The 22,026-nt window shown below is 37.0% G+C and overlaps 1 protein-coding gene across 1 annotated transcript in view; it reads right to left on the bottom strand.

Moving 5' to 3' along the window:
* LOC104463011 (brain-specific angiogenesis inhibitor 3-like) overlaps positions 1–21,552 on the bottom strand; it is a 41,280-nt gene extending 19,728 nt beyond the window's left edge. Inside the window, exons 1-8 of the mRNA XM_010075183.1 lie at positions 21,515–21,552; positions 17,767–17,833; positions 15,690–15,775; positions 12,132–12,230; positions 11,630–11,801; positions 5,515–5,610; positions 4,077–4,116; positions 958–1,601 (exon numbers count right to left, since the gene is read on the bottom strand). Coding sequence (XP_010073485.1) covers positions 958–1,601; positions 4,077–4,116; positions 5,515–5,610; positions 11,630–11,801; positions 12,132–12,230; positions 15,690–15,775; positions 17,767–17,833; positions 21,515–21,552 — 1,242 coding nt within the window. The remainder of the gene's footprint in view (positions 1–957; positions 1,602–4,076; positions 4,117–5,514; positions 5,611–11,629; positions 11,802–12,131; positions 12,231–15,689; positions 15,776–17,766; positions 17,834–21,514) is intronic.
* Positions 21,553–22,026: the final 474 nt, after the last annotated feature.

Raw genomic sequence — 22,026 nt, 5'->3', positions numbered from 1 at the left:
CCTACACAGACGGGTCCAAATATTGTAGAGTGATAGCTAATGGCTTCAAGTTTGCCCATACAGTAGAATTCTTTTCCATCTATAATGTCCTTCAGAGAATGAGTAAGTACCATATTTTTCTCCTTTGTCTTTTTCTGTCCCACCAAATGCTGTGTTCATAACACTTGAAACACAGGTGAAATGTATTTCCAATTCTTAAGGAGGCCCATGTATGAAATTAACTGGATCCACCTCACTGGTTGTTTTGCATAAGCAAAAGCTTAATAGGAACGGCAGTATTGACACTTAGGTCTTAAGAAACTATGTAAATAGTTTTCACTTTTATAGTGTTTAAATCCCACAAACAGACTGTGGTAATGAACTGAATCCCTTTTAAAGGCTTTTCAGTTAACTTTTGCAATCCGGCTGGCATCTAGGATACCCATTGCGTGCACCAGTTGTACCAATGCCTGCACACACATGCAAACAAAACTAAATCAATAAATGGTGAACTATTGGATGGAAGAATCCAAGATTTACAGTAGTGAGAGCAGAATCATATCTGAGACAGTTATGACGGTCAGCAACAAAATGGCAAATATTTTCAACTGCATGTGCTTGCAGGTAGTGTCAATGATTATCACTTGCATCTTGCAGGAGTAGTTTTTCTTCTCATAGCAACACAACATTTTCCAGCAGACTTTACCTGGTAGGTCACGAAATCCTTTGCAGTCGTGTGGAATGTTAAATCTCCAGAACTATACAGTTTCATACAGACTGGCTCTGAAACGTTAATCTTGTTTTCTAGGTATAAACACTTCTGACAATAAGAGAAATATGAACAGAAATGTATGATCCCAAACAATAATTTATACTGAATTAAAACATTAGCTTCACCCCTTAGACACCAGACGCGTTTTATTATCTTATCATATAGTTAGAAGAACAGAGCACGCAATTTTTTTATCCACCACTAACCTCTAAAGAGCTCATTGATATTGTGGATCCAGTTTCACTTCTTGATAATCCTGCATTGTCATCCAGCTCCGAGGCAATGAAATTCTTCACTGCTGTGCGGGGCTCAAATGGTAAATTCTGCATATGTTCTTGGGTGGGAAGATGCTGGTCTAAATTGATATTAAACTGGTCCATTACAGAGGGATTCATATTGAACTCTGGATTAACTTTGTAGTGCAACAGCCTTTCATGAGGCAACGTATCCATGCCTATATTCATTTTGCTCTCATCTTTCAGGGATGGCTGGGTATTTACTGAGCCCCGGGGCATGACTATATAGTCGCTTTCTATCATCCGTTCTTGAGGATTGACTATGTCCATATCTGCACCTCTCAAATTATCATCAGTGCATAAATAGACAGTCCTCCGCAACTCACTGTTGTCTTTCTTCAAGCACTGATTGGCCAGTTCGCTCATGCTCATGGGCATGTGGAGACCTGTTGGTTGCTGGATGATGACTTTGGAGATGATGTTTCCAGGCAAGGTAGAATAGCTCATTCCTTCAGGGTTTGGGCCTTTCTCCTCCTCTTCATCATTTAGGGAAATTCTAGAAAGTGTTCCTGTTATAGTAGCTGCTCTGCAAGGTCCAATGTCTTTATGCAGAACTGTGGGTCAGAGAACAGAATTCTTACAACACGAAACCATGTCTGCCTAATGCTGCTTTTTCTTGTGGCTTTATTTGTCACTGCTCCTTTTACCAGTGGATCTTCATAACTCTTTTTCTATCCATTTATTAACTTTTATTCCATAAATATTATTTTGGGAAGATTTTTTTGAAAAAAACCCATCAATCTAGTATGTATAACTGACATAGATCTCTCACTAAGCCTCTGTCATTTTCATAAATTAAAAATACTCCTTCATTTATTCCTACTGCCTTACATACATCTTAGGTGACCTACAGCTTAAGCAAAAGCCTGACATGTAGGACTTGATTAAAGGTTTTCAAAAAAAATACACCATGACATCTGTACTGCCATTATTAACTGCACATAGCCTCCTGTAAAATGTCAAACCGATTGTAAGGCAGAATCATTTTGTCAATCCATTGTGATGACCTACCGTAAGACTAATACTAGGAATATGTGTCCTTGAGCTCCTGAATATTCCTTTTGACTGACTTTTAAAAACCCTTCTGTGCTAAATTATTTTTTAAATAAAAGTGACAAAAAAGTAACCACATTGGGACAAAATCCCATTGGTATCAGAAAGACATATTTTGCTGCATCTGAAAAGGTTATAAAGAATATAAACATGTCTCATAAAACAGTCATAATCCACTTTTGGTGTAGGCCTAGGTCTTCCTGGTCAAACTTGTAGCAACATCCAACATTTTTTTGTTGGGGTAACTCCACATGTAAAAGTTATTAATACTGTCATAGAATACAAAATTTCCAGGAGCATTGAAGGATGCATTCAAAAGCAAAGCATCTATTCAATCACAATTATTGATCTTAAAAAAGAAATATGTCTGTAATTCAACATTTGTAATGAAAGAAAAATAATAGATTGTAAGAAAAATAAAATTAAAAAAAAAGTAGCCAATTACTGGGCTTATTCCAGTTGGGTGCAAGGAGTTTCTTGTCCCAGTTGAAAATATTTTAATTCACATCAGTTCTAGTTTGTGCAATAAAATCCAGCTTATGGGCTGAGACAGTAAGACAACCTGAAGTATCTCAGGTGTTACATTTACATCTCTTTTGGCAGCCTGAGGGCTCTGATGACCCAGATCCACCGGTACCTGTCAGTTCACTGCCACATTCCATAGCAAGCAGCTCATAAGGCACCCCCCTCTTCCACCTCACACAAAACTTCCTCTAATTTTTCTGTGATAAAAAGAACAACTTGCCTCTAAACAACAGTGCACAAACACGCAGCTTCAGTGGGGCTGCTTCCTTGTTTCCAGTCATACTTGTTAAGATGCTTCAACCAGTGACCTATTCTTATATCTTTCATCACAAGAAACTGCGTTTAAATGTTTATCTTGTAAAACCTGATCATAACTGTATTCAAAGTCCTTAAGGATGCCCCTGACAAGGCTCTCCGTCCTGGACATCCTGTCCAGGTGAGAAGTAGAAGCTACACGGATCAAGGCTGGACTTTTGTCTGCATTGGATGGTGGCAGACATGCGTTTATGTTACCGTGTACTATCCTGCTCCCTTCACAATACATGTGAGTATTAAAGCTAATCTATATGGAAGAACCTCATTAAGGTTTCTTTACCTTAATGAGACCAGCCTTCTTGGTTCCCCAAAGAGCTGTCGAAGAGCGACAGTGTCCCTCAGGTGGGTGGTGTAGAACAGCTGCGCCAGGCTTCTGCCCTGACTCACCCTGTGGAGAGGACACCCTCTCTCTCCTTCTCTCTCTCTTCATTGAAAACTGAGGCTGTCTAGGCAGGATTGCCTCCCTAGGAAAAACCGTCCTTCGGGAATATCTTCTAGATTTAAAAATTTCTATAGGGTTTAAATGGTCATTTATTTCACACTGTAATTTATTTAAGCAAGGTTGGCAAATAAATTGCCTAAAATGTTATTTTAATATGAGGAAACAGACATAGCTGACTAATTAGAGATCACACTACTGAAATATCTTTAAAAACCCTCAACTTATTCCAGTAAAGTGGAATCAAATTTCATTTTCTTGATACCATGTTGCTTAAGCTACTGTTGATTTAATTTAGAGTCCTAAAAAACTTACCCTCTTTAAAACTGACACCAACGGATGCATCCTTCATATACATAGCTGTTAAGATACATGATTGATTTTTTTAATTTTTTTTTTTTACATAACAAACAAGGAAAATTTTGTCTGTTAAGACTGATCTTCTTTCCAAAACCATTTGCCTTCTAATAGACAATCACACCTTTGGCTGCTTCCCAACGGCTGAATTCTAGTAAAAGGCTTTTGAAAGAAAATGAAATGAATGTATTTGTACAGTGGTATCACCTTTTTTTTTTTTGTTACATTTATAAAGATGTGGTGTAAACAATTAAACCCTGATATTTTTCTGGTTTTAACTTCAGAAGGAACTAATACAGGACTTTGTTTTGTTGGCTAAATACTCTCTCAAAGTCCTTACCTGACCGACAAGCAATGTCCACGTCCTTTTCAAAATCAGTCTGTAACAAGAAGCAACAAACAGAACAACCATTATTAATTGAAAACTAAACCACAATACCTTTTTGCCAACTAGTTCTTCCAAAATGTCCTACTTACAGAGTCATAGTCTCTTAAAAGTGGTTTCTTGTTGCTGAGAAGGTGAACTGTATTGTTTTACAACAGCAGAGCTTTACAAAGTTTCCTAAAGTATAAGTGGGTGGTTTTCAAAGTATGCTGCCTGACCAGAAAAAATAAAATAAAATAGGTGGAAGTAGAGTATATAATTTTAATAAAACGATACAGTGTATAGTTTTTTTATGTGTATGGAAGAGTAACTTCAACATCTCATGGAAGGATCATCTTTAAGGAAGCTTTTATTACTAATTTTATAAACAGAAGTATGGAAAATACCCTGCAATACAAATTACTGTGAATAAGTGTAATCCCATTAGTCCACCCTGTCTGAAACTTCATTAATTTGTTATGAAGCTGTTCTTTATTTTATAACATTCTGTCCATCCTTGCTACTAATGTAATAATGTAAAGTTTGTACTCCCTGAAAACAACTATTATTTATTTCATTGGGAAAAAATAAATTGTAAGAGCTAAGAATGAATTTTAACAGTTGAAAAATCCGAGCACACTTCTCCAGTTAAGCAAAGCTATTTATCCTGTTATAGAAATCAAGTAATTTTAAATTATGTTTTTATTTTAACAAAAGTTTATTATGTGAAAATGTTTAATAAAATTGACCTCCTTCTTGCTTGTGAAGTCCACACATTGGATTATTTTTTGATTCATGATTTTTTGAAGGGCATCAGGTTGCTAAGACTTACTTTTTTTTTTAGGGCCTGATCCTGTCCCCGTTATAATCAATGACAAACTGTCATTGAAAGTAAAGGGACCAATATTTTGTCTCAATATACTACCTAACAATATCAGTAATTAACTTACTAAGCCATTCACTATCTCCTTAGTTCAGGCCACTAGATAGATTCCCCCCTCTAGAATCTCTATCACTTCCTCCTTGGCTGAATTAGTTTGAGAGGAATATTTTTCAACATTTTTCAAGGCCTCACAAAGAGGAGGCTTTCAAATGTATCCATGGTCTTTACACCAGCAGTAGGAAAAGTCACAATATATTATTAGATTAATTTCTCATTTTCTTTCGTAAGAATCTTTTGTCATAAAGAACATTGGTGGAAGATACTAATTCACTGTGCTCCACTAAGTGACCACACCAAGAATTTAAAACTTGCTAAGAGTTTCAAGCAAGCAGAGAATGACCTAAACAGACTTACACTTAAAAATCGTGTTACTATTTCAGCTGTGCATACTTGCCATGTACAGTACTGTAAGTTTTTTTCTTTTGGATAGGAACACTAAATTAAGAGTCAAAGAAAAAAATAAAAGCTAACCATGATTTGAGCATGTCCATTAGGAAAAGAACTTGAAGAATCTGCATTGATTGGATCCTGGCAATTTCTCAGTCGACATCTGAATGCATCTTGAACCTGTGAAAACAATATCTTATACTGATTCTTGTGCAACATCATGTACTCTACTCCTATTAAAAATTAAATTAGACCATATGGAATACAATGCACGACTTTTCTTTAGCATACTTCATGAATCAGAAGCAGTAAACATAAATGCTTATTTCTGCCATTTCGTACATTTGTTATACTTTGTGACTGCTGCTAAGTCTGCCAGTCACACCAAGACCACAGAATTAGATTTGCCTATGGCCAGAATTAACTAGTAGTCAGTGATGATCTGGTACTCAAGCCAAATCTGTTTGCGCTGATAGCATTTGGCTTTGATGTCTCATTCAGTTTCGTGCAGGTCTGATAGCAGGATTAATAGATATACTATTAACCATTGCAAAATAAAATGTATCTTCTGCTTGATAAATGTAAGATTCTTGAAAGACAGTCTCCTAATTATACTTTAAAGAATAAGCCAATGTGAAAGATGTTACTAATTCCAATCATAAACTCTAACTCCATGTATAGGGAATCTCATGCCTCTTTTCTAGGAGTAAAAATCTTCAAACCAGGAAAAGATCTTCAACGTGAGCACAGGAAGAAAACTGGCCAGTCTGGTTTTTTGAAACACCCAAAAAAAAAAAAAAAAAAAAAGGAACTTCTCAGAAATTGCTGTTTATTAATATGATCCAGAAAGTAAATTTGAAGACTTGTCCCTAAAAGTATATTTGAGGAATTATCTTTTAATAGGAAAGGGCTTTTTTTAAACTTTGATTTTGGGTGGAATGTATGTCTAAAGAATATTTCTCTGAATGCAAAACCGAGTTTGTTTCACTTCTGACCTCAGATGCATTCTAATATAGCAATACAATCTAAGTTTTAAAATGTGAATTTTAATTCCAGAAATGCAAGTATCCATATTTGCAACCTGATTGCAAGATGTGACTTGGAAAATGGGAACTTAGTGGGGTGACCTGTAGTCAAAACAAACTAGTATAATTTCTTGTTTGAATCAGAAAATACTCTCAGTGAAATGACTACAAAAATCTACAGTCCATTTATTATCTGTGGAAATTACTTGATGTTTATTCAGAATAATTAAAGGGGAGAAAATTGTATTCTACTCATGAACATTTTGTGAATAGCAGAAGAGGATAATTCATTAATTGTTGCTGATGAAAAGGCAGCCCCTTTCAATACATCATATTGCACTACAAGGACTTTAAGAGCTTTCACAAAAGGGAAAATGAAATAGAAAAAAAAATATTTATTTTTGTAATTAGGAAGAACAATTTTAAAATATTCTACCCTTAAATGAGTAAGAGTGCTCTGCAGTCTTAGTAAGTGACTGTAGCAGGTGAAGGAAGACTAATATAGGGCAGAAAGAAGAATGAAGCAAGGTGGAAAGGTTTGGATTGATTTCAAAACACTGAAACTTCCCACATGTGGTAGGGTAATGTAAAGTGTGCTTGACCTCTATCATGACTCAGATTCTGATTTTAAGCACTACATTTGCTGTGGTTTTCCATGTGTTTGACATTAATTTAATTTGGCATCTCCCAATTGTTGCAAATTTAATCCAGGTCTTCTCTCACTTTATAATTGCTGAAGTCAGGTCACACTTCAGACTTTTATGCTCTTAGATAAGCACTGGCACAGTGATTTGACAAAAAACAAAAATAAAAATCCCTCCCTCCAAAGCATCCCCAGCTGTGCTGAATTGCATCTCAAGCCTTATGATGCTTGACCCTAAAGCATCATTACTTCAGACCACAATAGGTGACCTCTCACTCCACACAGTGGCCCTCCTTATTTTTGCTACTCTGTGTTCATGAAGCTTCACCAGTTCAGGTAGCTCCAGAGATCTTAAAAATGTCATGTCCTACTTTGACTACCTTCTATATTAAAGCAGTGAATCTTTATGTTAAGAGCATCTGAAATGTGCATGTTTCTTACAAGGTTTCTGAAGCGCAAGCAGAACAGGATTTGAACATGTTAACAGAATGCCAAATGTAGCTGTATCCATCATCCTGACATATGTTGCAACCTCTAGGTGTCCTCACACAAGTCAGAAACAAAAAGGTTGAACTTTCTAAATACCAGCTTATTTTTCTAAACTGCTTGTTCAAACTTGTTGTTTGGATATGTAAAGACTGCGCTGTCTTGACATTTTACTTTGAAATATAATCTTGTTTCTCCCCCACTCCCTTACCCCCTTAACATCAAGTTCTAAGATTTTCTTAGAGCCAGGCAGAGCAGGAAAGACAGATGTGATGAATGTGCGGATACCAGGGAAGTGGTTTCCTTAGCAACAGTAACCAACTCCAAGCTTTTATAACGTACACCCCCCCTACTCATGCACTCTTTATTTTTCTCCTGCAATACATAAATGTGGGCTTTAGATGACAAGGATGCATTTAATCCAAATGCTCTCTAGTCAGCAGAGCACAGCAAAAGGAGAACACGTGGGTTCCTCCCATCAGCAGCATTAATGGGAGCTACTCAGTGTGATTCAAATTAGGTTTAGACAAGCTCGTGTTCAAGCAGGTCAGGCAAACCGTTTTTGCTCTGATGGAGAAGCTTCACCACTAACCTCTCCTGTCATGCTCTGTTCTGTGACACGTGCCTCATCATCTTGCAAAACCCAATTAGGTATTTAAACAGCAAGAAGAGAGGGAGAGAAAAAAAAATACTAGGCTCTCTGGACTAAGAAGGCAATATAAAACAATAATACCACACTCTTACTTTGCATTTTTCTTTCCAAATTTCCAAATGGTCTGTAAGAGGTCTCATGCTTAAGAAGTATTATCTTAGAAGTTGGGAAATTAAAGTATAGAAAGACTTAATGTCTTTCCAAAAAACCCTGAATTGTTGAAGGGCAGAAACAGACACAACCCATCACTTAGTTCTCTTCTAGTTGTACGTCTTACTTGGTGAACCTCCTTGGCTTCCTAGTGCTGACATTGTCACACATGATCATTGATACAGCACACTAGAGAAAGTGAAAAGTATCTCCATCATTTGTGTTTATATCACTATAACTAAGAGGAAAAACAGGGGGTTTATAGATATAATTGTAAAAGTCTCTGTCTTTTCATAATGTAACAACAGTAAAGGCATAGTAAAGCAGGGCTGTCCTCTTCTTTGAGTTTTATGGTGATATATTCCATCCCTTTTTTTTTCATGACAGTCAGAATTATTGTTTTGCCTGTGGTGGCATGCTATAAATATTAGATCAATCCTATAGGATATAACCGAGATAGCTTTGTTGCCGTCATCAAGAGTGACAAATATGTTGGCAGGGTTTCCCTGACAGGCACCGGCAGAGCAAAATGCTTTTGCAGGCAACAGAAAGTAGCAGACTATTCTTGCACCTGGGGAGGTACCCTCTGCAGAGCACAGACTGCACCGCACACTGTGCACGATGGTCAGTGTTTTGCCTTGCACTCACCTACGGGACTCTGGAGCTAGAAAGCCAGACTCTCTAGAGCCATACTGAAATATAACTTAGTGGAGTTATGTCTCCTCCTGTGTAGGAAGTTGGTGCAGTAAACAATTACATCTTTGCTACTGCAAACAGGTCCACAAATTTGCAGACCATATGCATATTTGAAACAAAAATAGTTTCACGTGCATCAACGTTTACTTCTTTGCTGTTCTTGAAGAACTTTCTATTAATTTTTTTTCCCATATGAAAAAAATGACCTTAGTTAGTTTCTCAAGCGTTTTGCCCAGTTTACAATTTAAATCTGGAGGACTAAAGAAGATTCAATGTGCTCTGTCAAATAGAGTTCAAACAGCAATATGCCTAGGCTCCTTCATCTTCCACCATCACGGCTATCATCATCTTGACTGGAGATAATCGATTGTTTAGTGACTAAGTCATCCCTTTACATTTACTTCTACCTAAGTTGTCGTGACTGAAGAAAAAACTCCTCCTCCTTTTTGATAAGGGACAACCTTATCAAGCCTAGGTGCTTTTTGGGCCTCACTGGGAAATTTTCTTATGAGGCCATTTTTAAAAATACCACGTAGATAGACTGAGAAGCTGTTTTAGCAAATGCCTTTCTTCTAGAATTTCAGTGGTAGGACCAGGAGCTGTAACTGCCAAGACTGGCTTGTGGGAACAACTCCTTTGAGTATTGAAATGAAGTAATGATTCTTTGCAGTTAGATGAGATGCGTAGACATGATTTACTGAAAAAACAGTGAATAAAACGAACCATAACTAGCTGATTGCCTACACACAAACAATTAAGGTTCTAAATTCCTGTATAAACAACTTTATAAGCAGATATTTTTGCATATTTCTTGCACCAGAACCAATGAATTAAAAGTGGCTTAAGTCAAGGTACCCCACAAATTTGAAAACTGAGTATACTTATAGAAAAAACTAATCCCACCTCTATCACTACCCGTGAGTAGGGTCACACAAGAACATTCCCATGAGATGTTCAGCAATATTGAAGCATTCCTCGGGAACAAAGCATTTTGCAGCAAATAGCTGTCATTAGGATAGGGGACCTGTCTTGAATTCAAGGCTTGGGGCATTGTGGGAAGATGCCCATTGAATTTCATCTTAAGCAGCCAAAATATTTTTTTTTCCAAATAAACTCCCGTATTACTGAACTGAGGCAGGCATTACTGTCTTATTTAAAAAAATATTTTATACAGTGCTATGCTATGTTACTTTTAGAATTTCTCATTCCTTTTCATCTGTTTTTTGACCAAAATCAATGACTGATAACCAGATATGTGTTGCAGCCTCTCTGCATCCTCACACCCTCATCCTGCAAGATATTGATAAGATTTTTCCTTAAAAATAGAAAACTTAATTCTTTGTTAAGATAATCACATACACATACTGTGTAGGATAGTGATATAAAGTTCATACAAAGGATAAACTACAGAAAGACTGAAATAAACTATGTCACTCATAATTCTTTTTCGTTAATACAGTGAGTTTCAACATTTAAAGAGAGTGAATGGTGGAAGGGGAAACCACTGTATGAGATTCCTCACTCAGCATTGACAATAGAACTTTCTTGAAACATCTTCCTGGGGTTTTTTTGGCCAGAAGTGCTTTCGAATAATTCTCACCAATCACACAGAGCCATGCTAGAGAGTGTAATTTGGCTTATTAGTGTGGTTAATAACCCAATGGTAAATAACGTGGAATTGGTAAATGACCTGAAGCTGATAAATGGCTAACGCACAGGTATGCCGGTGGACCAGGTTCCTGCTCTCCAGCCTGGCTCTGCTTGCTCAGTTTTGATAAACGGTCCCACCACCACAGATCTGCCAGCAGCGCTGTTATGTCACTGCTCTCAAACCTATCTCAGTAAAAAGGTAGGGTTGGTTAGCAGGTTAGATAGCTTAGAGAAGCTGTCACCAGAGCCAGGTTAAAGAGCACTTGTGTGGTAGCTTTGACATCAGATTTCAGTGGTGATGAATTCTGAAGTGGGTGGCACTGAGCAGAGAAGGGCAGGCTGGGGTACCAGCTTTTCCTTACTGTTCTTAAAGCATTAGTGTGTCTTCATCCTCACTGTCCCCATAACTTAAGTATGTTACCTTAAGTATGTACCTGAGTTGTAGAACTGAAAGGGTAGATGTTCACCAACATAACACCTCATCTCCTTGTGTCCTCTTTCAGGGGCAGTATAAGCAGAAATAACTTTGCATTTGAATCAGTTTTAGAGATTGTAAAAATCTATAGCTTCTGGTCTTCAGGAACAGGGCATTCATGTAATTATTTTTGTATACTCACAATATTGGGAAAGCCTAACACTTAGAAATAAACTGAACTTGGGTTTGATTAAAAGCTAGTTTTAATTAAATGGGTACAGTTTTATACTGAAACTGACATTCTGCACCCGGAATTAACTGATCTTCCAACTCTCTCACTTGTTCCTCTACATCTCATCATAAAATATTTTCCTCTTTCTATGAAATATATTTCTGCAGAGTAAGTTGTATATAACATTACAGAGCAGTTGAGAAATTGAAAGGAGCACAGCCCTTTAGAAAACTGGGAAGCCATTCCTCACCTCCCTTCGGAGAATACAATGGACCATGACAATAACAAAGCCTTGTAATGAATCAAATACTGCAAAAAGTATCTGAAATAATATTGATCTTTTGTCTGTCATGGCCAGGACTGCAGACATCCAAGTCAGGGCCAGAAGTGGCAACACCACACAGGAACTCCAAAGGGATGCCCTATTAAAAGAAAGAGAAAAGCAGCACTGTAATTTTGTAAAAAAATATTAAAAGCTCACTATTAAATAAAACATATATAAGGATGGCACTTTATCAAGTTAACTTGAAAATCACAGACAAGAATGTAACAGTGTCGGTACTTTATGTTCTAAAGAATATCCTGTATTCAGTTAATAAACACAGTTGCAATTTTTTTTTTGTGTTAAAAAGTATTTAAATGTGCTCAGCACTCTATACAGTGTTAGCAAACACAGTTGTCATCATCAAACTATTGTCTCACATGCACTGTATAAGATTTGTAACAAGAAGATGTAAATGATCAGGACTAACATGGCATTACTGGCGGTGGTGGCTGACAAAGCTGTTGTTGAAACTACTCCACACTTGGCACATTTGAGCGTCAAACCGCTATGAGGCTCACTCATCTGACTGCAAACAAACAGAACACCCACAAAAAGAACAAAATATTGAATTGTCACCAAAAAACGTTGCTACTGAAATTTAGCTTTTAAATATGATGTCATGCAGAAAAAGTAAGTAGTCTTATTCAGGATGAATGCTCTATGTTGTTGCAAAACTGTACTTTGTACTTTACATTACTGTTAGCTTTAAATGTTAATGCTATGGGGCTTCATTTCATGCAGACTCTATTTCTTCCATTTAAGCTAAAAAAGCCCCCAAATGTCCAGTGATCAAAACTGCTCAGTACACTGAAGTAAACATAAGCACGTGCTAGGATAGACACACAAAGTGAAATCCCTCTATTCAGACCTCTTGAAAGACTGCTGTATCCAAACTTCCTTTAAAAATAGTATAGGACACTTGAAGGAGGAGTATGAAATGTGTACAATTATGGACCATTAATTTTTTAAACCTGCAAAATATATTCAAGCATCAAATCAATATGGGCATACTGCATAGTCAGATTTGTACTAGTGATGTGAATGGCCCACTAACATCTACAGTGATTTTATCCATGCCATATGAAGGTCTGAATACAGGGCTTGAAATGTATGGAATCTGATGAAATAAATATCAGTTGGTACTAAAAAGAGGGTGACCTGCTTTGCATTTTAATAAAACACAGTACACAAGCATTAAGCTCAAAGCATTTTGTATGGACAATTGTACCTCAGCACCTGTCAGAAGAGTTAAAGGGCAAAACCTGGAATTTAAATTTTCTTTTACATACAGTATGCATTCAACTTCCTGACCCGACTAAACAAAGACTTTTGCTATTCATTCTTTTTTCTGTTGTCAGAACCTGGAATAACCATAGCTGACTGAGATGTGACAGGAAGGATGCTTTACCTATTCCCAGCTGGAAAGTGGTCAACATGGTGAAGATAGGTAACACTTCATTTTTTTCACTGTTATTTCAAGCAATCAAACTCCTTTTTGTTGACAAACCCAACATTCACGAGATTTTTAACATACTGCCCAAAACAACATTGAACTCCAGTGGTTTCCATTTTGATAAACCAAATTATGACTTTCCGTAAAAAAATGCAGTATATGTTCCATAAAAATGCAGTTTTTAAAAAAAAAAAAAAAACAGTGAGAACCATGACCTTGTATAAGGGGAGGGGGAGGGGGGTGTGAAAAGAACTCAGCGAATACACATCCATTTACAGCAGTTAAAGACCTACATTAACGAATGAACTAGAGAAATGAGAAAAATGCCTTGGGTAAGCTTAACCTAAGTTTGGGAAAATACTTTCCGTTTTTGTTTGGCCATACTTCAATGTTATCAGACTGGATTATTCTCTTTACCTCTACAGATTTGTTCTGGATCTTGCAAATAATAGAACTTCATGTGTATATAGACCAAATATAATCTTCCTGGCTGGGCATATATGTGTGCTACCCCTTATGCCAGGAAAATGATTGATGTCCATCAAGACACTTGCTGATTCTCCCTATGCATATTAAGGTGAAAAAAAACATATAGAGTTAGGATATTTTGCTCCATTCACTACTTCAAATCCTACATAAATGATTCCTACAGTGGAACATTTCACTGAACTTTTGACAGGTATAACTACAATGTTTGCCAGAAAGAACGAAGTTCCTGAGCATGGCTGGCAGAGATATTTGGGAAATGGGTGACAATCCCCTTTCTTCTGGAGGTCAAATTCTGCACTGGTTTCTAAGCTCCAAAGAAAAGATTCAAGGCTCTTCATCTGCCAAGTAGCATCAAGGAATGCTTTTGCCAAGCCTCTCATGCAAAAGTTAAGATTGTTTCTTGATTAGGGCATCTACATGCTTTCACAGAATAGACGAATTGTTTCTGACAGAATAATTTCTAGTTCTTTATCCATTCACTTTAAAACAGAATACCTCTTTACTAAGTTGCACACTGTTAGAAAGCAAGTTATTTGTTTAATCAGCAAAGTATACTATAAGCAAATAGATTTCTATAGCTGACAGCTGAGTAGCTGAAAAAAAAATGCAGTTAAATCTAAGTTTGGACATCCTTAAAAAATGTACAAAGACAAAACTGTGGCTGCTCCAGCTCCTTAAACCACTGGAACTGGAGCAGATGTGAATTTGAATTGGTGATCATTAAGTTATTACAACAGTGGAAATAATTTGGATAGTTTTATAATAGTCTAGATTTCATCAGCGTTATTACACAGTTAAGAATGTTGATGGAGCAATCTAGACAAAAGTAAGCTTAAGAAATTAATACTTTCTCATGAAAAAGGAGGAAAAGAGAAGAAACAAAATGAAAGCTTTTGGTACATATTTGTCAGAATAATAGCAAAAGAGCTGAAAACCAGAAAGTTTTAATTGAATTAATATCAAAAGCAAATCACACTAGCTGAAGTATTTATCAAAAAATTGCTCATCTAAACAATGAATTTAACTTATTAGGCACGCTACTGTTAGAGAAACAGTAAAATAATTCAAAATGAAGTTGTAACAAATTTGCCTATAGCAGTAGTACACAGTAAAATAAAGATACCATTGCTTGTCATTGCTAGAAATACAGATATTGGGGGTGGTAGTTAGCTACAAGCTGGCCTAAAGACAATACTAGAACATGTAGCTGTAAAAAACAATTATACAAAGTTTAAATATACTTTCATAAGCATTAAGAAGGTGATGATATACTCGTGAAATACTTTTCTCCAATACGGAATGAATCTAGGTTTGCTGCCGAAGTACTTCAAATCATTGTCATCCACTGAAAACCAGTTTCTGACACCACCACTGTCGGAATCCTTTCGTCTCATGATGACAAACAGAATTTGAACTTAAAGGCAAGTAAATGATCAAGACCACAGACTTTCCATTTAGCTTTTTCCTTTTTTTGCTTTTAAAACATGGCTTCTTACTTTGAAATTCTGTTACACTAATTTAGAACATACATCTCTGTAGATATGGATGTAAGAACAAAGGCAAGTTCTTCACATATTCAGAATGGCAGAATAGCATTGACCTCAGTAAGGCATATATTGCTGTAAAATATATTTTATAACAGTTTACACAAATGACTAACATTTCCCACTACAGTAATTAAAGTTGACAGCTAGACAAAAATAATTGGTTCCTTCAGTACACACAGTTCATAAAACTGTTTTCCTAACTGCAACAATTTTACATTTCTCACATTCTTGTGAAGCCTCTGCTCAGATTTGTTTAATCCTCATTATTATTAACTTAATACTGTTGTACTTGTGTTTTATTATGTTTACTTTTTTTAGTTGCATTCCCTCAGGATAATGCAACAGCAGATTTTAAGATGAATGGAATCTGTTAGACGCACTGTTACACTGATATAAAAGTTCAAAGCACAATCAAAAGCATTTTTGGTGAATATCTGTAACTGAAAATTGGTGATAAAATTTTAATATGCTTTAAAATAACCCGATTGTTGCTTACCCCGCTCTGTGTTTGAGCTTTTTATCTAGGATTCCGTCTCTGGAAACAAGTTTATTAAATACCAAAATGCCGATCACCATGTTGACCTGCCAAACAGAAAACAAACAGTTGATCTTTCAGAGCCTGAAAGAAACTACTTGTTACATTTCTGAGTATTCCGTAAGAAATTGTGTAACACTGTCCCTGAGCACACCGAAAGTGTGTATTTTCAAATGGGTAACACGTACGCCATGGGTAATGAGTTGTGGGCACAGGGGAGCGCTAGTCAGAGCACACGCTGACCGCAGCCGCGTTCCTTTTCCAACACTGGTGGCCCATGCGGGTGTTCCCCCTTGTGCAGAACCAGCCTGTGGTTTTCCACATCCTCCTGCACATTAGTCATTGTCTATGTAATTCACCAAAATGCCAGTCTTGAGCCTTGTTTGACTGCAGTTTCCCTTTTTTTGTGGGCCAGATGAATGCCTGGGGTAAGTCTATTTAGCTCCATTAAAGCAAATGGTGTGATGATCACACACATGGGTTGAAGACCTAACCTAAAAAAAATGAAGTGTTTCAGCAGTCAGACTCTGGCACTCAATGGACACCCTAATGGCATTTAATGGAAAACTTAATGACTGTTATTATCCATTTGTATTATTGAACTGAACTCTATGAACCTGCCTCTGCATGGCCTGCAAAGAGGTAATACCAAGTTTGGAATCTATTAAATAAATGTTCCTTTTTTTTTTTTTTTTTTTTTTAATTAGAAAAGGGTAATCCATTTTTCCTTTCAAACCCAATTTTCAAGATGTGTGCCAAAATACCTAATTGTTGCCAGTCTGTCCTGCCAGCTCTTTTCCAGCTTTTCTTATTATCATTTTATTTTCAACATTTACATTTTTTCAGCTGATGTTATATAATTCTTTTGCTTCGCACACTTAAGCTTAAGTGGCTGCATGGAACAGCTCCTTCCACAGCTACTAATTAATGGTAGGGCAAACGGCGACAGTGAACTTCAAACATTTCTGAACAAAGCTCGCCAATTATGCAGAGAACATACAGTTCCATGTGAAAATTATGACTGGCTTTTTGTAAACATCCTTGGCTCCTCTCTCATGACAAGGACTGTGAGTTGTACAAAAGGATCCTGGCTTGACTCCAGGCAACGATGAGACAAACTCTGTGGGAGTAGTAAACATCCATTTCAGGAAAATCTATGTAGCTAAATGGCTATATCTTTGACGACTACTAAGAACAATTTCCTTTTGCAAGGGAAAATCAGAAATAACTGGTGTTGATAGAGCTATCCTAGTATAAAATTGGTGGAGTGGAAGGAGGAATTAGATTCAAAATCTGTTAAGGGAAAAATGCTAAACAGTTTTAAAAAATCCATACAGACTGCAGAGCAGATGACTGATAGCCCATGGCACATGTAGGGTGTAATTCATCTTACCCTGAAGTAGACACCTGAAATACTTCTGACAGTTTGAGCCCTAGAAGTGCATATTTTTCTCCACTGACAATGAAATACGGCTGGGATAACTAGCTTAGATGCAGAAATTTACATTGCAGATGTCTGCAATTAGGCAAAGTGAATCCTACACCTAAATGCATTTCCAGAGATACGGAAGATTAATACACAAATGAATCACATTTCCCAGCTATGATGATTTTTTTCTTTGCCTTCAAAAGCAGTAGCCATGGAGAACTTGCTGGCTGGTTCCACTCCTCCTGTTGCTTTTGCTGGCACAGCGACACACTGCCAAGCAGCACTCTACCAAGACTGTCACTGAGCTTCAAAAGGCAGTGACAACTGCATAGATGCTACTGATAATAACTCAGCGATGCCTGTAACAAGTTTGCTGTGCCTCTCATCAGTACATTATTCTTTCACAGCTTACTGTGTAAACATGGAGAGACAACTGGTATGAAGAAGTGATACAACTAAATTAATCATGCCGTCAAAATACTGGAGGTATGTTAAACAATATGAGCTCGGTATTTACAGCAAAATCCAATGCTACTGTATAGCTAAGCTTTTTCAATTTAAATAGCACATTCCATCATTTCATATGAAAATACAGGAAAAAATGTTTACCAATACAACGGCAGCTGCAGGTCCAACGAAAGCATAAAGTAGCCCTCCTTCAAGAGACAGCCAACAGCTGGAAAGAACATTAGAGAAGAACTAACACAAATTAAAAAAAAGCATAATACATTGCCAAGAAAGCATTAATAATTGCTACAGTGTGAGAGTCTTCCGGTGCATGTTTGATCCTAGATACAGAAATTCATATGCACCCACAAAGGAGAATTACTTTGTTGATATGATGATGTAGAGAGTTGAAAGTTATTTCCATTACCAATTGTTAATGTTTCAAAAGTTTTAATCTTAATCATACGTATACTGAAATGCCTAAAATTTGTTACAAGCACAACAGAAAATAAGTTTGCAAAACTTTATTGAATCTCCTCTAATTGTGTATGCTGAATTAACTGAACATGACTTGCCAGATAGGTATCTAGAAACATTTCCAGCTTACCATGTCTGACATAAAGCAATGAAAGGTCAAGTAGCTGTAATGCAGTACTCCTGAAACAAACAGGTTTCTACATATCTTCTCCTATGTATGTCGTTTAGTAATTGCTGTTAGAACAAGGTCTTACAGACAACATTCCCATTAAAGAAAAATCATATGTATTCTCTGGAATATTTTGCAAACCATTTAAACATATATTTTAAAGAATCTGAAAACTGTATTTTTCGGGTGAGCTACTAATCTTGCAGAGTCTGTCACACTGCATCAGGGCTTTCACTGACTACCACCAGATTTCCAAACACAGAGTGCTTACAGAATCACATTCTAAATATTTGATATACCATGATGCAAAGCTTTCCATATCTGCAAAAGATCAGGAGCTTCACACACTGAAGTAAATGCAGCTGTGCTATTTTCCCAGTGATAACACTTTCAAAGAACTGCATGTTTATTTGAATGCATGGTCACACCTACATACAAGAAAACTCAAGTATATGCATTCAAATAATTTACTTTGATCTTACATCCAGAAACATTCATATCAGAATCATAGGTATCTTCTTAATTTTTCCAGTACTGTTTTTGTACTTTTCAAAACCAAGTAAACTAAATGCAAGCACATCATAATATTAATGGGCTGTTACAGCTGGAATTCTGCAAAGAATAAAAGTGCTTCCTGTCGCAGTGAAGCCATGTGAAATCTGCCACATGAACCCAACTGCATTCGTGTGCTAAATTCTGGAATGATAAATTGATGCAAATAGTTCATATCTGCTTCACTGTTAACAAGGTAACACATGGCAGGCTATTCTACATCCTGCCTCAAAAAACAACTACCACAATCATGTCCAATTAATTTTTATAATGTCAAAGAAAAATGCTTTCAAAAATTCTCTGAAATTTTTCTTGCTCTTTTCCAAAAGCTAGGTTATTTACTGTGAGAGACTGAAAACACGGTCTTCTGAGAGGAAGGAATGTATTCACAGTGCATTTCGCTACCAGTAACGACTTTTAAACATAGTGAAGATGACCACTCTGCATAACTAAGACATGTAATTAAAATTTTCATGTTTATTGGCCGATAGAAACATCAGTTCCTAAGAATTGTTGATGTATTATATTTGAAACATAATTTCAGTTACTTCTGCTGAAAAAAAGGGTCAGCAAGGGTTTTTTTTTTTTTTAATAAAAATAAAACAGTTTCTACCACAAAAATCTTTAAGACCAAGGGAAAATTGTTCCCTCCCTTCCCCATGCCCTGAAGTAAAAAGGCTGTTCAAAAGAGTGACTTCCATTTAGAGGCAGAGCTGGGAAAAAAGGAGAGGTTGTCCTCCTTACACAATCCAAATTTTCAACAATCTGGATTTTCAATGTGTAACATGATTATTGCAATACATTCAATATCTGCCAGCTGATGACTCTGAAATGCACTGTTTCCCAATTGTTTTCTGTTGAAGACTTTCTGAAGACAGAGTCTCAGGTGCCACCTTTTATTGTAGGGCAATATTTGTCAATTTTTTACTATTTTTTCCTTCTCTTCTTTTTCTTTGCTCTGATAGCTTTTTTTTCTATACTTTATAGTTGTTTTTATTTTGTTCTCCTTTTCTGTGTTCTTTCTTCCCGACCCCCGCACAGCAGAAAGCCATATAAATTGATAAGCATTAAGAGCATCCACTGGTGGCTTTATGGGACCATGTTACACAGTCATAAAATTCTGCTCAGTGATAAAGTATCTGTAGTCTTGCTACCGTGTCCTTTACATTTTGTGTGTTTGATGCTCTACAAGGCAATGATTCCTTCTCTTAGAAGAGAATGACTAGAACAGAATTTTAATTTTTTGCAGATATAATGAATTCCTGGAAGTTATCTGCACTTCTCATTAATACATAGCACTGCATGTAAACATGAGTAGGTCACACAGGTTATACTACAAGTTATCCTTAGTATTAGTTGTGTTTTCATAGCTCTGATTGTCTGAAGAGAGGTAGCAAAAATATTTATTAGACTCAGTGAAGTAGCTGGAAAAAACAATCAAGCTCTCAGACACACAAATCTTCAGATATCCTGAAATATCTAGAAACCTGTCACTGTGGTGTGTTGTTTTTTGTTTGTTTTTATTTTTTTTAAATACCTTCAGCTTCTATATTTCATATGTAGTTTGAAAAGTAGAGTAATAGAATTGTGCAATAATTAGGACTGAAAGAAAAAGAAATCAGAGACTGTTGATCACAGGATTGGTTCGAGTGTGAACAATTCAAGCCACACCCATCAATCATATACTGTATGAAGCTGAGATCTGCTTCAAAGATCCTAGGGCCTTCTCCCTTTCCACCAATTGCTTCATGTGTGGGACTATGGGACTGGAATAAATTCCTTAATTTTCATTCTTAATTTTCTCCATTTGAAACTATTGTTTTCAAAAATTGCATCTTAAGTTAAAAAACTTACGCAAGTGCTTTAGCCATGGGAGGGGGAGCAGGACAAGAGCTCTGCTTTTACACCCCCCAACAGTTGTTACTGGACACAATTCTCTGCTGGCTTCTAGAGTGGGACAGCACATCAACTGGTTACAGGGGAGGAATCTCCATTCCTTGCATTCCCTGCTTTCCTTATGTAATTCTGATGTCAAACGCCAAGAGAATGTATTTGCAAATATGATGAGAAAGCTGCATTATGGTTCTGTTTGTCCCTTGTACACCCCCTTTTGTGCTTTTGTCCCATGGTACCATGCCAGATGAATTTGTATCCTGGGAGATGAGCTGTTACATGTAGAGAGACCTGCTCTTTTTTACTTCCCAGGTTGCCCTTAATGAATGATTTGTTGCTTTGCCTAAATATTTCAGTATATCCTCTTCTAAAAATGCATTCAGCCCCAAATGGAAGCAGGAAGCAATGCTAACTAAAGCAAGCAGTCACACATGAATAATTTCAGTAGACTAAGTGCAATGGGATTGATCCTGCAGCTAACAGAGCTACATCCCCAATGGGGTCTGGACATTGCAATCTTGAGATTTGTCATTCTCACAAGCTAAAGGTTTCTCCAGTCCTGGTTCAAGGACTAAATAAGAAAAAAAGCCAGCAATATGAGCACATATGAGTTAGAAAAAATGTCAAAGGAGCAGGTCCTCAATGTAACTCCCAAAAGATGGCTAAGACCATTGTTTCACTCATGACTGCCATCTGTAAGTGCTGTCCCACAGTTAAGCACTTCAATTAGGTAAGCCATTTCTCATTAAAAAAATGCAAGATACGCGTTGTCACAATTTAAAACTCAAGAGCTCAGGAGATTTGATTTTGAATCCTTACCCAGAGCTGGAGCCAGGGCTTGAAGCCTCCTCCGCCATGTGCCAAGAGGGTGGGACACACAGTACAGCGAGGGGGAATGCTGATCTCACTCAATGATGATACGAAGAAGAATAACTAAATATTCCTTGAAGTAAGGACTTGACCTAAATCATTCTCATCTCTGATGAATGCCCTCATTACCAGGCTACAGTCATATTTCCTCTTTTTCTGTCCAGATGCATACTTAATTTCCTGGGCAATGTGAGGAGAGCTCCAGACAGGATGACCAAAGAAAAAACACTCCTGCACACATAATGTCTTGGTGGTTGGAGTGGTCAGCTGGCAGGAGGGAGGCTCAGCCCAAGCTCCTTTTTCAACAGGAGACAAACGAAGGGCAGCCTTGCTGAGGACGTAATTTTTCAGGGTTCTAACTATGCATTGTAGCCAGACAGGTTGGTAAATAGGAACTGTATTAATGAAATGAAGTACACAGATCTCCTCCTCACTGTCTCTCAAGTGCATCCCAGTCCAGG

This window comes from Pterocles gutturalis, unplaced genomic scaffold (genome assembly GCF_000699245.1).
Source record: "Pterocles gutturalis isolate BGI_N339 unplaced genomic scaffold, ASM69924v1 scaffold12062, whole genome shotgun sequence".
In the NCBI taxonomy this organism is placed as follows: Eukaryota; Metazoa; Chordata; class Aves; order Pterocliformes; family Pteroclidae; genus Pterocles; species Pterocles gutturalis.
The sequence above is the reverse complement of the archived record's forward strand: the minus strand, read 5'-3'. Positions and strand labels throughout refer to the sequence as shown.